Here is a 13,334-nt window from a genome sequence, read left to right on the forward strand (position 1 = left end):
CAGAATTTTGTCCCACAGGGGTTATTTTACGTCTTAAATCTACTGACACGGGCTGACGTATTTGAGCACCCTCAAATTCTACCGGGCTAAGCCGGGATCGAAACTGTCAACTTGAGCTCAAAAGGCCAGCGCTCTGTTACTTAGCTCGGATTTTAATAAACTAATATTGACTTTAAATACTTTTGTGTACTTCAGACTGCAGCCACAAGTTATCCTGGTGGAATATTTTATTATTTCCTCAGTAGTGTATTTTAATGCACTCTTTTGTAAAAATTGTAGTTTAGATATTCCTGTTGCTTTTGCTTGCTTTAGAACTCGTTTACCAATTCTCACAAGTTTTCAAGTGTGAGCAAGGTTAGATTTGCGAAATATCAAACACGACCTGATATATATATAAACTTCCATTGTGACTGTTTCAATTACAGTTCTGAGTTGATATTTAAATAGGAGTTTATTTTCCATTTTGTCTGGTCACAGTAGTGTCTGTTAATAAATTCTTCGTTCTCTAATAAATAACGTACATATTTCAGGAGTTGGATATGCTACCATGACGATCGTGTTCTTCCTGGACATCTACTACTGTATCATTATCTCGTGGACCATATTCTATCTCATCTCTACATTTGTCCGGATCCCAAACTTACCTTGGGAGGACTGTGGTAAGTACTCCTCCATTAATTAGTTAAAGAACACGTCCTGCTTTAAACTGCACTCACTAATTCTTCACGTATTCTTAGCATTCCCTGTCGACAAGAAGATGTTGAAGAAGAACTGGCACCTGGTAAGGTATCTGAGCACCTGTTTTGCATTCATTCTAATTAATACTAATTTGTCATCGCACGGCTATATGTAACCTGTACTCTCATATCTTGTCATCAGTCGAATTCTTCTATCTATTTGTAAAATAATTGCATTGTGTATGCAGTTTTGCTCGAGAAAAACAGAAGTTATTAATTTATTGAGATATGTGTATATTGCACCCAATGTCCTGCAAAAAGGGTGCAACATATATGTTAGTTCCAGCCCAGCTCCTTGGCTGAATGATCACGTTGAGACCTTTGGTTCAGAAGGTCTTGGGTTCGATTCCCGGTCGTGCCTGCGATTTTCGCTACCGGTATATCTAGCGAATTCCTGTGACTCAGGGACTAGGTTTTTCTGTTCGTCTTAATATACTTATTTTCATCTACATACAACAAACCACATTACCAAACACCAGAAAAACACGCAGTAGTGTATATTTCCCTTCCCATCGGGCAAGTGACCTTAATACAGGATCAAGTGCAAGTGTGTGACACAGTTCACCCACGTAACCTCGCCAAGTTGTCGGAAAATCGGGGGGAAGAAGTTAGGCCCTATTTATTCCAAAATTATTAAGTAGAAGTGGCAGGACCTACGGGTCTACTAACATATCAGGATACAAAGAATGATAAACCATCAAAGATGTAGGGGAAACATGGCAGCAGAGTGACATAGCTATTGGATTCTCAGCGAGGTGGCGCCGATTGAAATCTTGTTATTGTATATGGGATTTTTGAAATGAAAAATCACTTTTCTATGGCTCGGGTCCCATTTAAAACGGGAATTGCATTAACAGTTACGTACAAATGTAAGCCTACTTGTAAAATAAAAATAATAAAGTACACTTTATCGTCCCGCACGTTACAATCCTGTAGAGAAGTAGAAATTCAGTTTTCTATGATTTTAGGTTTTAGCCTTAAGTGTAACTTTTTTGTTCATAAGTGAGTCTCGCTCTAAGACAATTCTATAATAATGTTTTGTATAGGATTACATTAAGATATTCAAAATCCAAAACATGTAAAACAAATTAAAACCAATTTGAAATGCGTGTGTAAATAAAACTGATGGGCATTCCATATCCTACAGATAACTTCATTAACTTAACTCAGCATCCAACGTTTACGAATTTAACAATACTGTACTTTAAAACATTCCTTGGCACTATCGGCCCGAGGTGCCTTAGACCTAAAAAGCCCGACAGCCTGCAGATTACGAGGTGACGTGTGGCTAGCCCGACGAACCCTCTTGGCTGTTATTGTTGTTGGCTTTCTAGACAGACTCAGCCTCTTACCGTCAGTTAGCTCCTCATTTGTAATCATGTAGGCTGAGAGGATCTCGAACTAGCTCTTCGCCACTTTAGTTTGATTTCTAGAATTGTGAATGTCATCAAGTATTTTAGAATCTGGTGGTAAAAATTCACAGATAATAAGTTCGAAAACTCAGTTTTAAATAATACACTACAGAAGCTTTAAGCGTATCAGGGTCTAGCTTGTTTCTTTCGTGGCTCCAAAAATTAAGTCTTGAGGAAAACACACGTTCAACCGAAGTATTAGCCCTGGGGAGACGGAGAACGAATTGAACTATAGTCGTAAAATCGGGCAATTTTACAATGTTCCCAACAAATGTTCTGGGTAACATCGCAGTACACATTTTGTACCGCTAACTTCAGGTGACACCCAACCACAAGACATTTTTACGTCAAAATTCGACTGTCAAACTTTCATTCTCAGCTAACGAAATTTCCATATACAGCAATCTACACAACAGACGTGTGCATAAAGGCATTTTTGAATGTCCCGTTGCATGAAGTAAAACCTGGCACATATTTTCAGTTTATATGGAATTCGAGACATTTATATGTCGCGAAAAACACTAGGAAAATTCTATAATAATGCTCTGCATAGGGATACATTAAGATGGTTACCCATCTCCAGTTAATCACACACACACACACACCTACCTGAGTATAGATATCTAGATAACGCAGGTGATCTGAACGAAATCACGCTTACGTAACACGGCAGGCTATGTAAAACCAAGCAACATTGTTCACATAAGCGCAGGAATTTCTAAATGCACATTAAGCTGGAGTCTCTCTCTCTCTCTCTTTGGCCATGGTACGCTCTTTATACAAAAAACAAAACAAAAAACAGCGAACTTCAGGTAGTACCGGCAACTGAGCATGAGATCAGGTACAAAGCTAAGATTCTGTTCTCACCCACATTCCGATTGAAAATCTTCTGATGGTACTTGCGAAGCTACAGCTACTAGGGAAAGGAAGTGAATGTCAGATACTGGTAAAACAGCAACTCGAAGGAGTTAGCTGCCATGGTGACGTTCAGAAATTTCACACTCTAGATCTAGAGATATATTTCCAGACCTCAGTATTCCCACCTGTGAATGCTTCGCTGTAACATTTCACTTGGCTGCTAGTCTTCCAATTAGAGTATATACACTAGACCAGTGCAAGAAGGCGTTAGTCTTGTATTACAAATTCAAGCATAAAATATTTTTTTGTTATTCATGTACAGTGCACTGCCAGATTGATGAGCTCCTGTATTGGACACTAACGGGGCCTCCTCTAGAAGTTGTCTTGTTTCGTCTTTAAATCCTCTTATCTGTATCCATCTTCCTTGCTTATTGCACATGCACTTGAATTTGTCATTGCAGTAAGGTGTTTGCTCTTAACTCCCTGGCCACAAAGATAGTACTCCACTTTAGAGGACCACCTCACCCCTTCAGGGTGAGGAATGAAAACGTACAGTACTCTCAAATTGCGCCCGAAGAGATTGATGATAAGTTGAACTGCAATGACTGATGACAAGTTAATGTTAATTAAATGAATGTTAAAAACAGGTGTTTCAAGATGTAGGGTTGTTCTTAAGTCGCGATCATGAGAGGAGGCGCTGCTGCAGCAGGTGGCCAACACCCAGTATACAGGGTGCGTTTTCTCTGGTTGCAGACAACTGGTGGAACACACCCTCCTGCTTTTCGTCAGGCGTAAACACCAGCCATGAGCACAGACCCAACCACACCACCACACCAGTGGAAGAGTTTTGGGAGTAAGAAAGTAACACCATCATCTAATTTGAATTCTTTATTTAAGGAAAACGTATCGTCGCTAACAAAATCGGTATATACTGTATTTTGACTTTCCAAAATTTATTAACATCCCTAACATTTCCATTGGATTGAAGCACCATTATAAAGCAGCAAATTTGCTTGCAAAATTTTAAAACTAATTTTGAAATGTTTTGTTGTATATAATGAAATATGCAATACTCTTTCTAGACTATAAAAAACTTGGCGATATGTTGTATTTAGAAGATGTAACAGACAAAATTCCGAATTCTTGGTATTACAAGCAAGTAAATAACTATGTAAATGTTACTTGTGGCTTCTCACAAATATTTGCTTACTCATGGGCGGGATTTATGGTATTTGTGTATCGAATTAAATCAAAATACTTCAGCTTTTAAAAACAAAAATGTCATAATATGTTTGATTACCTATTCTAAGGAATTTAAATTTTAGTACAAATTAACAGATTAGTTGTTAATTCAACTCTACGCATATTCACGAATTCATATATAAAACAACTATCGTTATTAAAATACGGTATTTCAAAAACTTTAAGGGGTGAGCTTATCCTAACTCAAAATGGTGAGGTGGCTGAATTAGTAAATGCTAGATAGCAGTTATTGTACATGGCAATAGATGTGCTTGATGATGATGATGCTTGTTGTTTAAAGGGGCCTAACATCGAAAGTCATCGGCCCCGGCAATAGGTGTAAGGAAGACATAGCAGAGAGAGAAGTGATATGAAGAGACATGAGTTTGCATTGTCCAGAAGTGATCATGAAAATCAATTTGTCCAATAATATCAGTTTCTCTTCCTTGGTGAAATGATAAACTGCAGCAAACTACTGATTGATATGTTCAAAAGGGATGTCGTGAGCATGTCAGTTAATTTTCAAAATCACGTCACAAAAATGTGTACAGTATTCCAATTTGTATCAAGTCATAATTTAATTTTTCTTGTGAATGACTGAATAATGAAAAGAATGAAGTTTCAGACTTTGGAATTTTGAGCCCTATGAATACTGTGAACCAACTTTAAAATTTGAGTTATATACTTACGACGTAACAATCAATAAAGAAAATTGTGTCCAAAAAGAGAAGAGAGGGTAGCAGATCTATAATGGAAAGCTCATATTAAATAAGGAATGACATATCTTTTATGAGCATTTATTTCTCTTTCTTGGATTCTCAATACAGTGAACGAAGACAGCAAGTTAGTGACCTTAGAACAATAGATTACTCAGAACGTCATCATAATCTCTTTTTTGTACAAAGTATATTTAGTGTGAAAAAAAGAAAGAAAAGAGAACGGTAAAGGGGGAATGCAAGAAATGTTCTATGTACCTGAAGTAGGGTGCTACATATAAGTTTCCAGACCGCTAACGCTGCTTCAGATTGTTTACAAGAAGATATTAATATTAATTTTAAATGAGAGTAAAAAGGTATTCTTTTTTTCCTGGGATGAAGGCATGCGTTACGACAGTGGCATAAGGGCTAGTGTTTGAAGCGTTCTACACAATTTTGAGAACGGTCAATCCTAAGTAAAATTAGGTCAAAATGAATAAGTACCGGTCCATTAAAATACAAACCTTCCCCTTTGTTTGGGACTGATATGATCAGTGACAAGTGATCTCAAATTGAGCGACGCATTGATCATGAAATTTTTCAATTCTTATTAGAACGAATTCTGAAATTTGTCAATGATTATGTTTAAGGAGTATTAGCTCGAGCTCTTAAAGCTATATGACAAAAGAATTTCCAACATCTCAAGCAAAGAAGATATTAGATTAATAAAGAGAAGGTCCATGGTTGGTAGGAAAATGAAAGACTTCCTCGGTCTTACAAACTTCATAATACGAGTACCATAGGGGTGACAAGACTTGCTCAAGGGAGGTTGGATGGGAAATACGATTGACAGGAGTTTGGCAAAAGAGAGTGGTAGTTACTCTAGACTCAGCTGGAGTCCTATGATCGCCAGTTCACGCTAACAAGTCAACTGGTGAAATATTTGTAATTATCTGGAGGTCAAGATTGGGAAAGAAATGGCCATGGCAAATATTCTAGGCACCATCCCTCAATTCAGATAGAAGCATGTCTAGAAAGTTCTCGGCGTGTACGCACCTAGGCTAATACAATAGCATCCATTGCGATTATGCAGACAAAAGGTGAAATAGGATAATAGAACAAATACATGGAAGTAATGCCATCCTCATTTTTTAATATCATGATCACCATCCACTTTTCATCAACTGCACACGCTCTTGGACCATCCTCTTTAAAACTAATCTGAATGAGAAAAAGAAGAGGTCCGACACTGTGAAGAATGACGGTATCGGCAAAAGAAAGGGAAGGACCGCCTAGGAGGTGAAAATGGAAGACTCCCTAGGCCTTGAAATCCTAATACCATCGGGGTCAAAGCGGAACGAGAGTGGTGGTGGTGGTAGTGGTGATTATTGTTTTAAAGAAGAAGTACAGCTAGGCAACCATCCTCTATTAACAATAATCAGGGAGTAAAATGGAATGGTCCCGACACTTCGAAAAAATGAAGGTATTGGCCAAAGAAAGACAAGGGCCAAGAAGGGCGTGAAAATGAAAGACGCCCTAAGCCTCGATTGCTCTATTACTGTCGGAGTCGGAAAAAAACAAGAGTTGACCAAGGTAGGTCCGATATGACAGATGAAAGTGAGAAGCCTGGCACAAGTGAAAGCAATGCCAGGACTCAGCCAAGAGCCCCTTGGTCGTCAACCCACGCGATAAAGTTAAGAGCCCCTAGGGCCGCTTTTAATCGCCTCTTACGACAGGCAGGGTGAGTGTTATTCTACCGCTCCCACCCTCAGGGGAAACGGAACAAAAGTTAACCAAGGGACTTCAGATAGCAAAGATGAAAGTGAGGAACCTGACACAAGTTGAAGCAACGACGGACTCAGACCGTGGTCGCCAACCCACGCTTCCAAGTGAGAGTCCAGTGTGCCCCTTTAAGTCACCTTTTGCAACATGCAGAGAATACCGTGGATGTATTCTATTGCCCCTATCCACAGGATGGAGTGGGGGGGTTGAGGATGAGAGATTATAGGAAATATCAAACTCATATCAGGCCTCTACATCCGCCTTCTACGTAGTCACAGTCCTCTAATCTACATAGAACTGATATTTTTTAAATGCAAATAATTCAAATATATTTCCATATACAAATGAATTGATACACTGCTACTTGCTCGCATGTAAGGTTCGGATATTCTGTCTGTACATCAGTCCCGGACTGCTGATTCCTACTAGTTCCATGCACCACTTGGTAAGTGTGGTTCTTGTTTAGATGATGATCCTGAATGCTGAATCGTTTGGGAGCGTCTGTCTCCGACCTGTCGGCGGCCCCAGTATTCATCAGATGTCTCTTTACAGTCGCCGAGTGCTGGAGATCTCGGACGGGATCGAGGATCTTGGAGGTATGCAGTGGGAGCTTCTGGGGTGTCTTGCCGTTGCCTGGACACTGGTATACCTTATCATCTGGCGTGGTCTCCATCAAAGTGGCAAGGTAAATATTGAGTCCCTAACATAAAACTTCCATAGCTACAATGTTTTGTCAGTTGATATATTGATCACTGATTAACCTTTATAAGTCACAAAGAGATTTTGGGATAAGTAAAAGTTCCTCTAAACAGGAACGAGTGAAGACGGATGGTGGTGGTGATAATTGTTTTAAGAGGAAGTACAACTAGGCAACCATCCTCTATTAACATCAATCAGAAATGACGGTACTGGGCAACGAAAGACAAGGATGTGAAAATGAAAGACTCTCTAGGCCTCCGTACGTAATACCGTCGGGGTGAGAAAAGAACAAAAGTTGACCGTGGGAGGTCTGATAGGATAGATGATAAGTAAGGAGCCTGGCACAAGTAAGTGGAAGCAATGCCAAGACTCAGCTAAGGGCCCCGTGGTCGCTAACCCACTCACCCAGTCAAGAGCCCCTTTTAGTCGCATCATACGACAGGCAGCTGTTATTCTACCACCCCCACCCACAGGAGGATGAGTGAAGATGGATAAAAAAATATTATTAAAAAAAATTTAAATTAACATGTTTGTATCGTTTCACTGTTGTAAAAAATCAATGCTTGATATTTATTAAGAAAACTGTTGATTTTTTAAATGTAACATATATTTATTCATCAGAGCGCAAGGCACGATAGGCCTATTTGTATTGTTATTGAAATTAACGTCTCATCACAATATCACGCTCTACTTTTTCGTGATTGCAGATCATTTGGTTCACGGCGTTATTCCCGTACGTTGTGCTGGTGATCTTGTTGTTCCGCGCTGTGACACTGGACGGTGCCAGTAAGGGACTGCTGTTCTACATCACCCCGCGATGGGAGGAACTCTTAGGTCCAGGGCCTTGGATTGATGGAGCGACGCAGATCTTCTTCGCTTACAGCATCGGCACTGGAGCACTACCTGCCCTTGGCTCCTACAACAAATTCCACCACAACTGTTACAAGTTAGTTCATCTGCGTGTTGCACCACCATGTAGTCTAAAAGCTACCCACCATACTGTCATTGTTTCTTATTTGTGAATTTCGTTTGTGTTCGAGTTTTAATGTATGAACTGTAATCCTATTTGACCGTGTCCGGTTCCTCGGCGTCAGCGTAGTGGCCTTCGGTTCAGAGGGCCCCGAGTTCGACTCCTGACAAGCCCGGGGAATTTAACCACGCTTGGTTACTTCCTCTACTGTAGTTTGGAACTGGTGTTTGTGTTCGTCTTAATACACATCCTCATTTACCGACAACAGAACACACTACCAATCTCCACAGAAATATGCATTAGTGAATTCATCCCTCTTCATTGGGTTGGCTTCAGGTAAGGCATCCGGCCGTAAAACTGAGCTTAATCCACACATAGCAACGACACTAAGTAGGTCTAATTAGGATAAATACTAGGAATAAGAGGATTTCTTTATGACCGTACAAGACGTGGAAATAGGTTGATAGTCAGAAAGTGAGAGACTTTCAAACAAATTCAATTAAAATAATTTAAATTTTTTGTTGAAAAAAATCAGCAAAGCAAACGAACCACATGGCAGAACTGGTCTGATGGACACTGGCCTGCCCAGTGACTGCTGCTCAGCCCGAAGGCCTGCAGATTACGAGGTGCTGCGTGGTCAGCGCGACGAATCCTCTCGATCGTTATTTTTGGCTTTATAGACCGGGGCACTATCTCACTATCAGATACCTTCTCATTTTTAATCATATAAGTTGAGTGAACCTCGAACCAGCCCTCAGATCCAGGTAAAAATCCCTGACCTGGCCAGGAATCACCTCTGGGTAAGAGGGAGGCCTAGAAAACCGGGCCGGTGTAATAATAATAATAATAATAATAATAATAATAATAATAATAATAATAATAATAATAATAATAATAATAATAATAATTATTATTATTATTATTATTTATAATATTTTATTTATAATATTTATTATTATTATTATTATTATTATTATTATTATTATTATTATTATTATTATTATGTGACCTAAACTGTAGTGGTTTCATCTACATCTACAAATGATCTTCCAAAATAATTAAACTTGTGGTACAATGAAAATTATAATTCCTATTTCAATTGTAGAGCTTCCTATAATCTCACCTGAGAATGTGCTAATAATGAGAGGGTAATTTGGTCTTGGAGCTTATAAATGCACCTTGGTATGTTCCATTGTTCTTTATGTACGAACTAATTATTAAATATGTAATACACTGCCAGAGTTAATGAAATTAAATCAACATGCCAATAAAACTCGTGTGCATTTACACCTATTTATAATCTCTATTATTCTCCAATTCCAACAAATTCCAGTCACTACTGATCTGCATTCAGGGCAGTCACCCAGGTGGCAGATTCCCTATCTGCTGTTTTCCTAGCCTTTTCTTGAGTGATTTCAAAGAAATTGGAAATTTATTGAACATCTCCCTTGGTAAGTTATTCCAATCCCTAACTCCCCTTCCTATAAACGAATATTTTCCCCAATTTGTTCTCTTGAATTCTAACTTTATCTTCATATTGTGTTCTTTCCTACTTTTAAAGTCATCACTCAAACTTATTTGTTTACTAATGTCATTCCATGTCATCCCACCAACTGACAGCTTGGAACATATGACTTAGTTGAGCAGCTTGTCTTCTTTCTCCCAAGTCTTCCCAGTCAAAACTTTGCAACATATTTGTAATGCTACTCTTTTGTCGGAAATCATCCAGAACAAATCCAGCTGCTTTTCTTTGGATTTTCTCCAGTTCTTGAATCAAGTAATCCTGGTGAGGGTCCCATACACTGGAACCGTACTCTATTTAGGGTCCTACCAGAGACTTGTATGCCCTCTCCTTTACATCCTTACTACAACCCCTAAACACCCTCATAGCCATGTGCAGAGATCTGTACCCTTTATTTACAATCCCATTTATGTGATTACCCCAATGAAGATCTTTTTTATATTAACACCGAGGTTCTTGCAGTGATCCCCATAAGGAACTTTTACCCCATCAATGCAGTAATTAAAACTGAGAGGACTTTTCCTATTTGTGAAACTTACTGACTGACTGACTTTTAACCCCGTTTATCATCGTACCATTGACTGCTGTCCATCTCACAACATTATCGAGGTCATTTCGCAGTTGCTCACAATCGTGTAACTGATTTATTACTCTATACAGAACAACATCATCTGCAAAAATTCTTATCTCTGATTCCACGTTTTTACTCATATCATTATATACATATATATTGAACCCTTTGGTCCATATTGAGGGATACCTACCTCTCTTACGTATCAGCAAAGTTCATGAGATCTGTCTCTTGGGTCGTATCGGGTTCTTCGTCACTTGCTGAGGTAAAGGTAGGGTTCAGTAATTATAATCTATCTACTGGAATAAAAGGTCTATTTAAAAGATTCCTATTTATTCAGGAAATTCTGAAGCAATCTAATATGTCAACGGTGTCATAGTCAATTGTGTCCACTGGACACCACAATCATTTTTACATAAACGTCATAACACTGGTGTGAGACTTTAACGTAACTGCCTGACGGGCATTCATACTAGAAACCATTGTCTCAATTATTAATCATTTAAGAAAGGAAAGTCTGGAAATCCTTAAATTCGGCTTCCATGTGAGACCACATGTACCATCATAGTGATTCGTTATGGTCCAGCCCTCGTAACACGAACTCTGGACTCTGGGTATAATTAAGGCAGTCCAATTGGTGTGTGCCACACAGTGGTTCTACGGCATGGACCCTTAATTGAATCGATGTGACCTGCGTCTATGTCATGGACCGACATCTAATCATCTAAGTTACTTTAAAGTCATTGTGGATGATGACCGCAAGAAATGATGCTACAATGGCATATGGCCCTAATCCAAGTCACTGAGGTTGATGACCCCCTGACCATCCAAGTTTCTAGGCTGAAGGCTAAACACAATTAAGTTACATCGGTTGATGACCAAAGTTTCCACTTTACTATCCCCAGCACATTCACTGCTCAATCAATCAAAGTTCAATAATTACAACAATAGCAATGCTCACAAACTTTGTGGCAGTAAAATCCATTTCCTTCGGATATGTCCCCTTAATCGTTACTTAATTTTTTTAATATTCCCCAGAAAACAAACTAAAATTTTCAGAATGCATCTCCAAGTTATTCGCTTGATTAAAGTTATTTCAAAATGCGGTTTCGCTGAATTTAATAATTAAATAAATTTAAATGATTTGACGAAATGTTAACGAACAACAAATTTTATCTCCGCGGACTCTGGTTTCTTGACAAATTTCTACGCAGCTGTGATGTGAATTCAATCTTGTGATATTTATCTGGCTGGAAAAGAATTGTTACATAATTCATGTCCAGCTATATATCTTGTCTCATGATTTCACACTTTAAAATCTAATCTAGTCCTAACCGTTATTAACACTTGGATATCCTATGAATCTACGTACAAACCAAACAACTCGCCATAAAATTACGATGTCATCTCTCGTCATACCATTATGAATTTTGCACACCCCTCACAGACAAACCGATCATCACAACCATCGCTCTATATTTTGGACAACCCTGAATTTGGTTACTCTGTTCCTTATACTCAAAGTTCGTGATTTCAAATGTTCATTACGTCCCCAATTATAGTATTTCACAATACTCAGATCATTACCGGCTATGAATTTCAACTAAATCCAGCATTTTAACGTTTTCCCCGGCCGAGAATACAGTACAATCTCAATTCCACGCCTGTCCCGTTATCACAGCTGAGGCCTCTCGCCCCCCAGTTCGCTTGGCAGTAACATGAAACACCTGTTTGACTGGCTTCTCAAAATGCTCTCTTTTAAACTCTGCCGGCATAATTAAACAAATACGATATTCTAACCAACAAAATGCACAGATTAAGCTTCAAGATGCCCACACTAATTATACGCGTCGCCAATTAATACCGCTGTGGATTTCTATGAATTTCTTTCCATTCCCAACATTATAAAATATACCTCGGGCTATCGTGTCCCGGCTTCAATGACAGGACTCTAACCTGATTCGCACATCTCATCTCAACTCATATAAAACATTCCTCGGGCTTCCATGTCCCGGCTTCAATGACAGGTCCAACCTGATTCACAAATCTCATAACAACAAAACTAACCCCTGTTTCCCAGCTCCACAATTATCATCGACAAAGAACTGGAATAAAATCCTCACTAGAAATCTCGACGTCTAACATCGCACAATGCATTAATCATGAATAACTTCGCATAAAGGATATCGTATTTAACAACTTGATTTTTACGAGAAAATGACTGAAACATTCTACTAGATCTTTTATTGTCAGTCAGACACAGTTTAAAATGGGCCTAGAAAAACATTTCTCTCCGTGACCAAATTCATCACCCTAGGTTCTCACCCGACAGCGCGCTTCCACTCGATTGAAAATGAGTGACCATGGATTATTATTATTAACGTCAAATTGCAGACAGAAAAATTTTACGTCGAATGAACATCTTAATTTGACATCACAAAATATAGGCAGTACACTCACACGGATGACGATCTACATTGGACGTGATATCACTTCGAAACCCTATTGAATAACTTTTACAACATTATATGGCACTCGCAAGACTTCAACAATTTATCCAAGTGGAAAATGAAACAAATGACTCTTTTAGTCGTATTCTCACATTTACAAACTTAGTAGGGGTGACCACTGCGTCGTATATCCCCATTCAAATACACTTTTAGAGATCATGAGACAAGATATAAGAGGTAGTAAGATGGAAAGTCACCTACCTCATGTAGTCATAGGGCTCACCTGCGACCCTGGCATTTTATTTAGCCATTTTTACATTCGTGGCTGTACATATCATTATGTTTCTTCAGGTTTCCTGGAATAAAGCATTAAAAAAAAGAAAATACCCTTCACTT

At 38.8% G+C, this 13,334-nt stretch overlaps 1 protein-coding gene across 1 annotated transcript in view; it reads left to right on the top strand.

Annotated features, from left to right (window-relative positions):
* The window catches only part of LOC136879227 (sodium- and chloride-dependent GABA transporter 1), a 222,470-nt gene that overhangs the window by 175,588 nt on the left and 33,548 nt on the right, over window positions 1-13,334 (top strand). The window contains exons 4-7 of the mRNA XM_067153030.2: window positions 531-659; window positions 3,761-3,860; window positions 7,279-7,411; window positions 8,133-8,371. Of these exons, the coding sequence (XP_067009131.2) occupies window positions 531-659; window positions 3,761-3,860; window positions 7,279-7,411; window positions 8,133-8,371 (601 nt within the window). The remainder of the gene's footprint in view (window positions 1-530; window positions 660-3,760; window positions 3,861-7,278; window positions 7,412-8,132; window positions 8,372-13,334) is intronic.

This window comes from Anabrus simplex, chromosome 8, assembly GCF_040414725.1.
Source record: "Anabrus simplex isolate iqAnaSimp1 chromosome 8, ASM4041472v1, whole genome shotgun sequence".
NCBI lineage: Eukaryota > Metazoa > Arthropoda > Insecta > Orthoptera > Tettigoniidae > Anabrus > Anabrus simplex.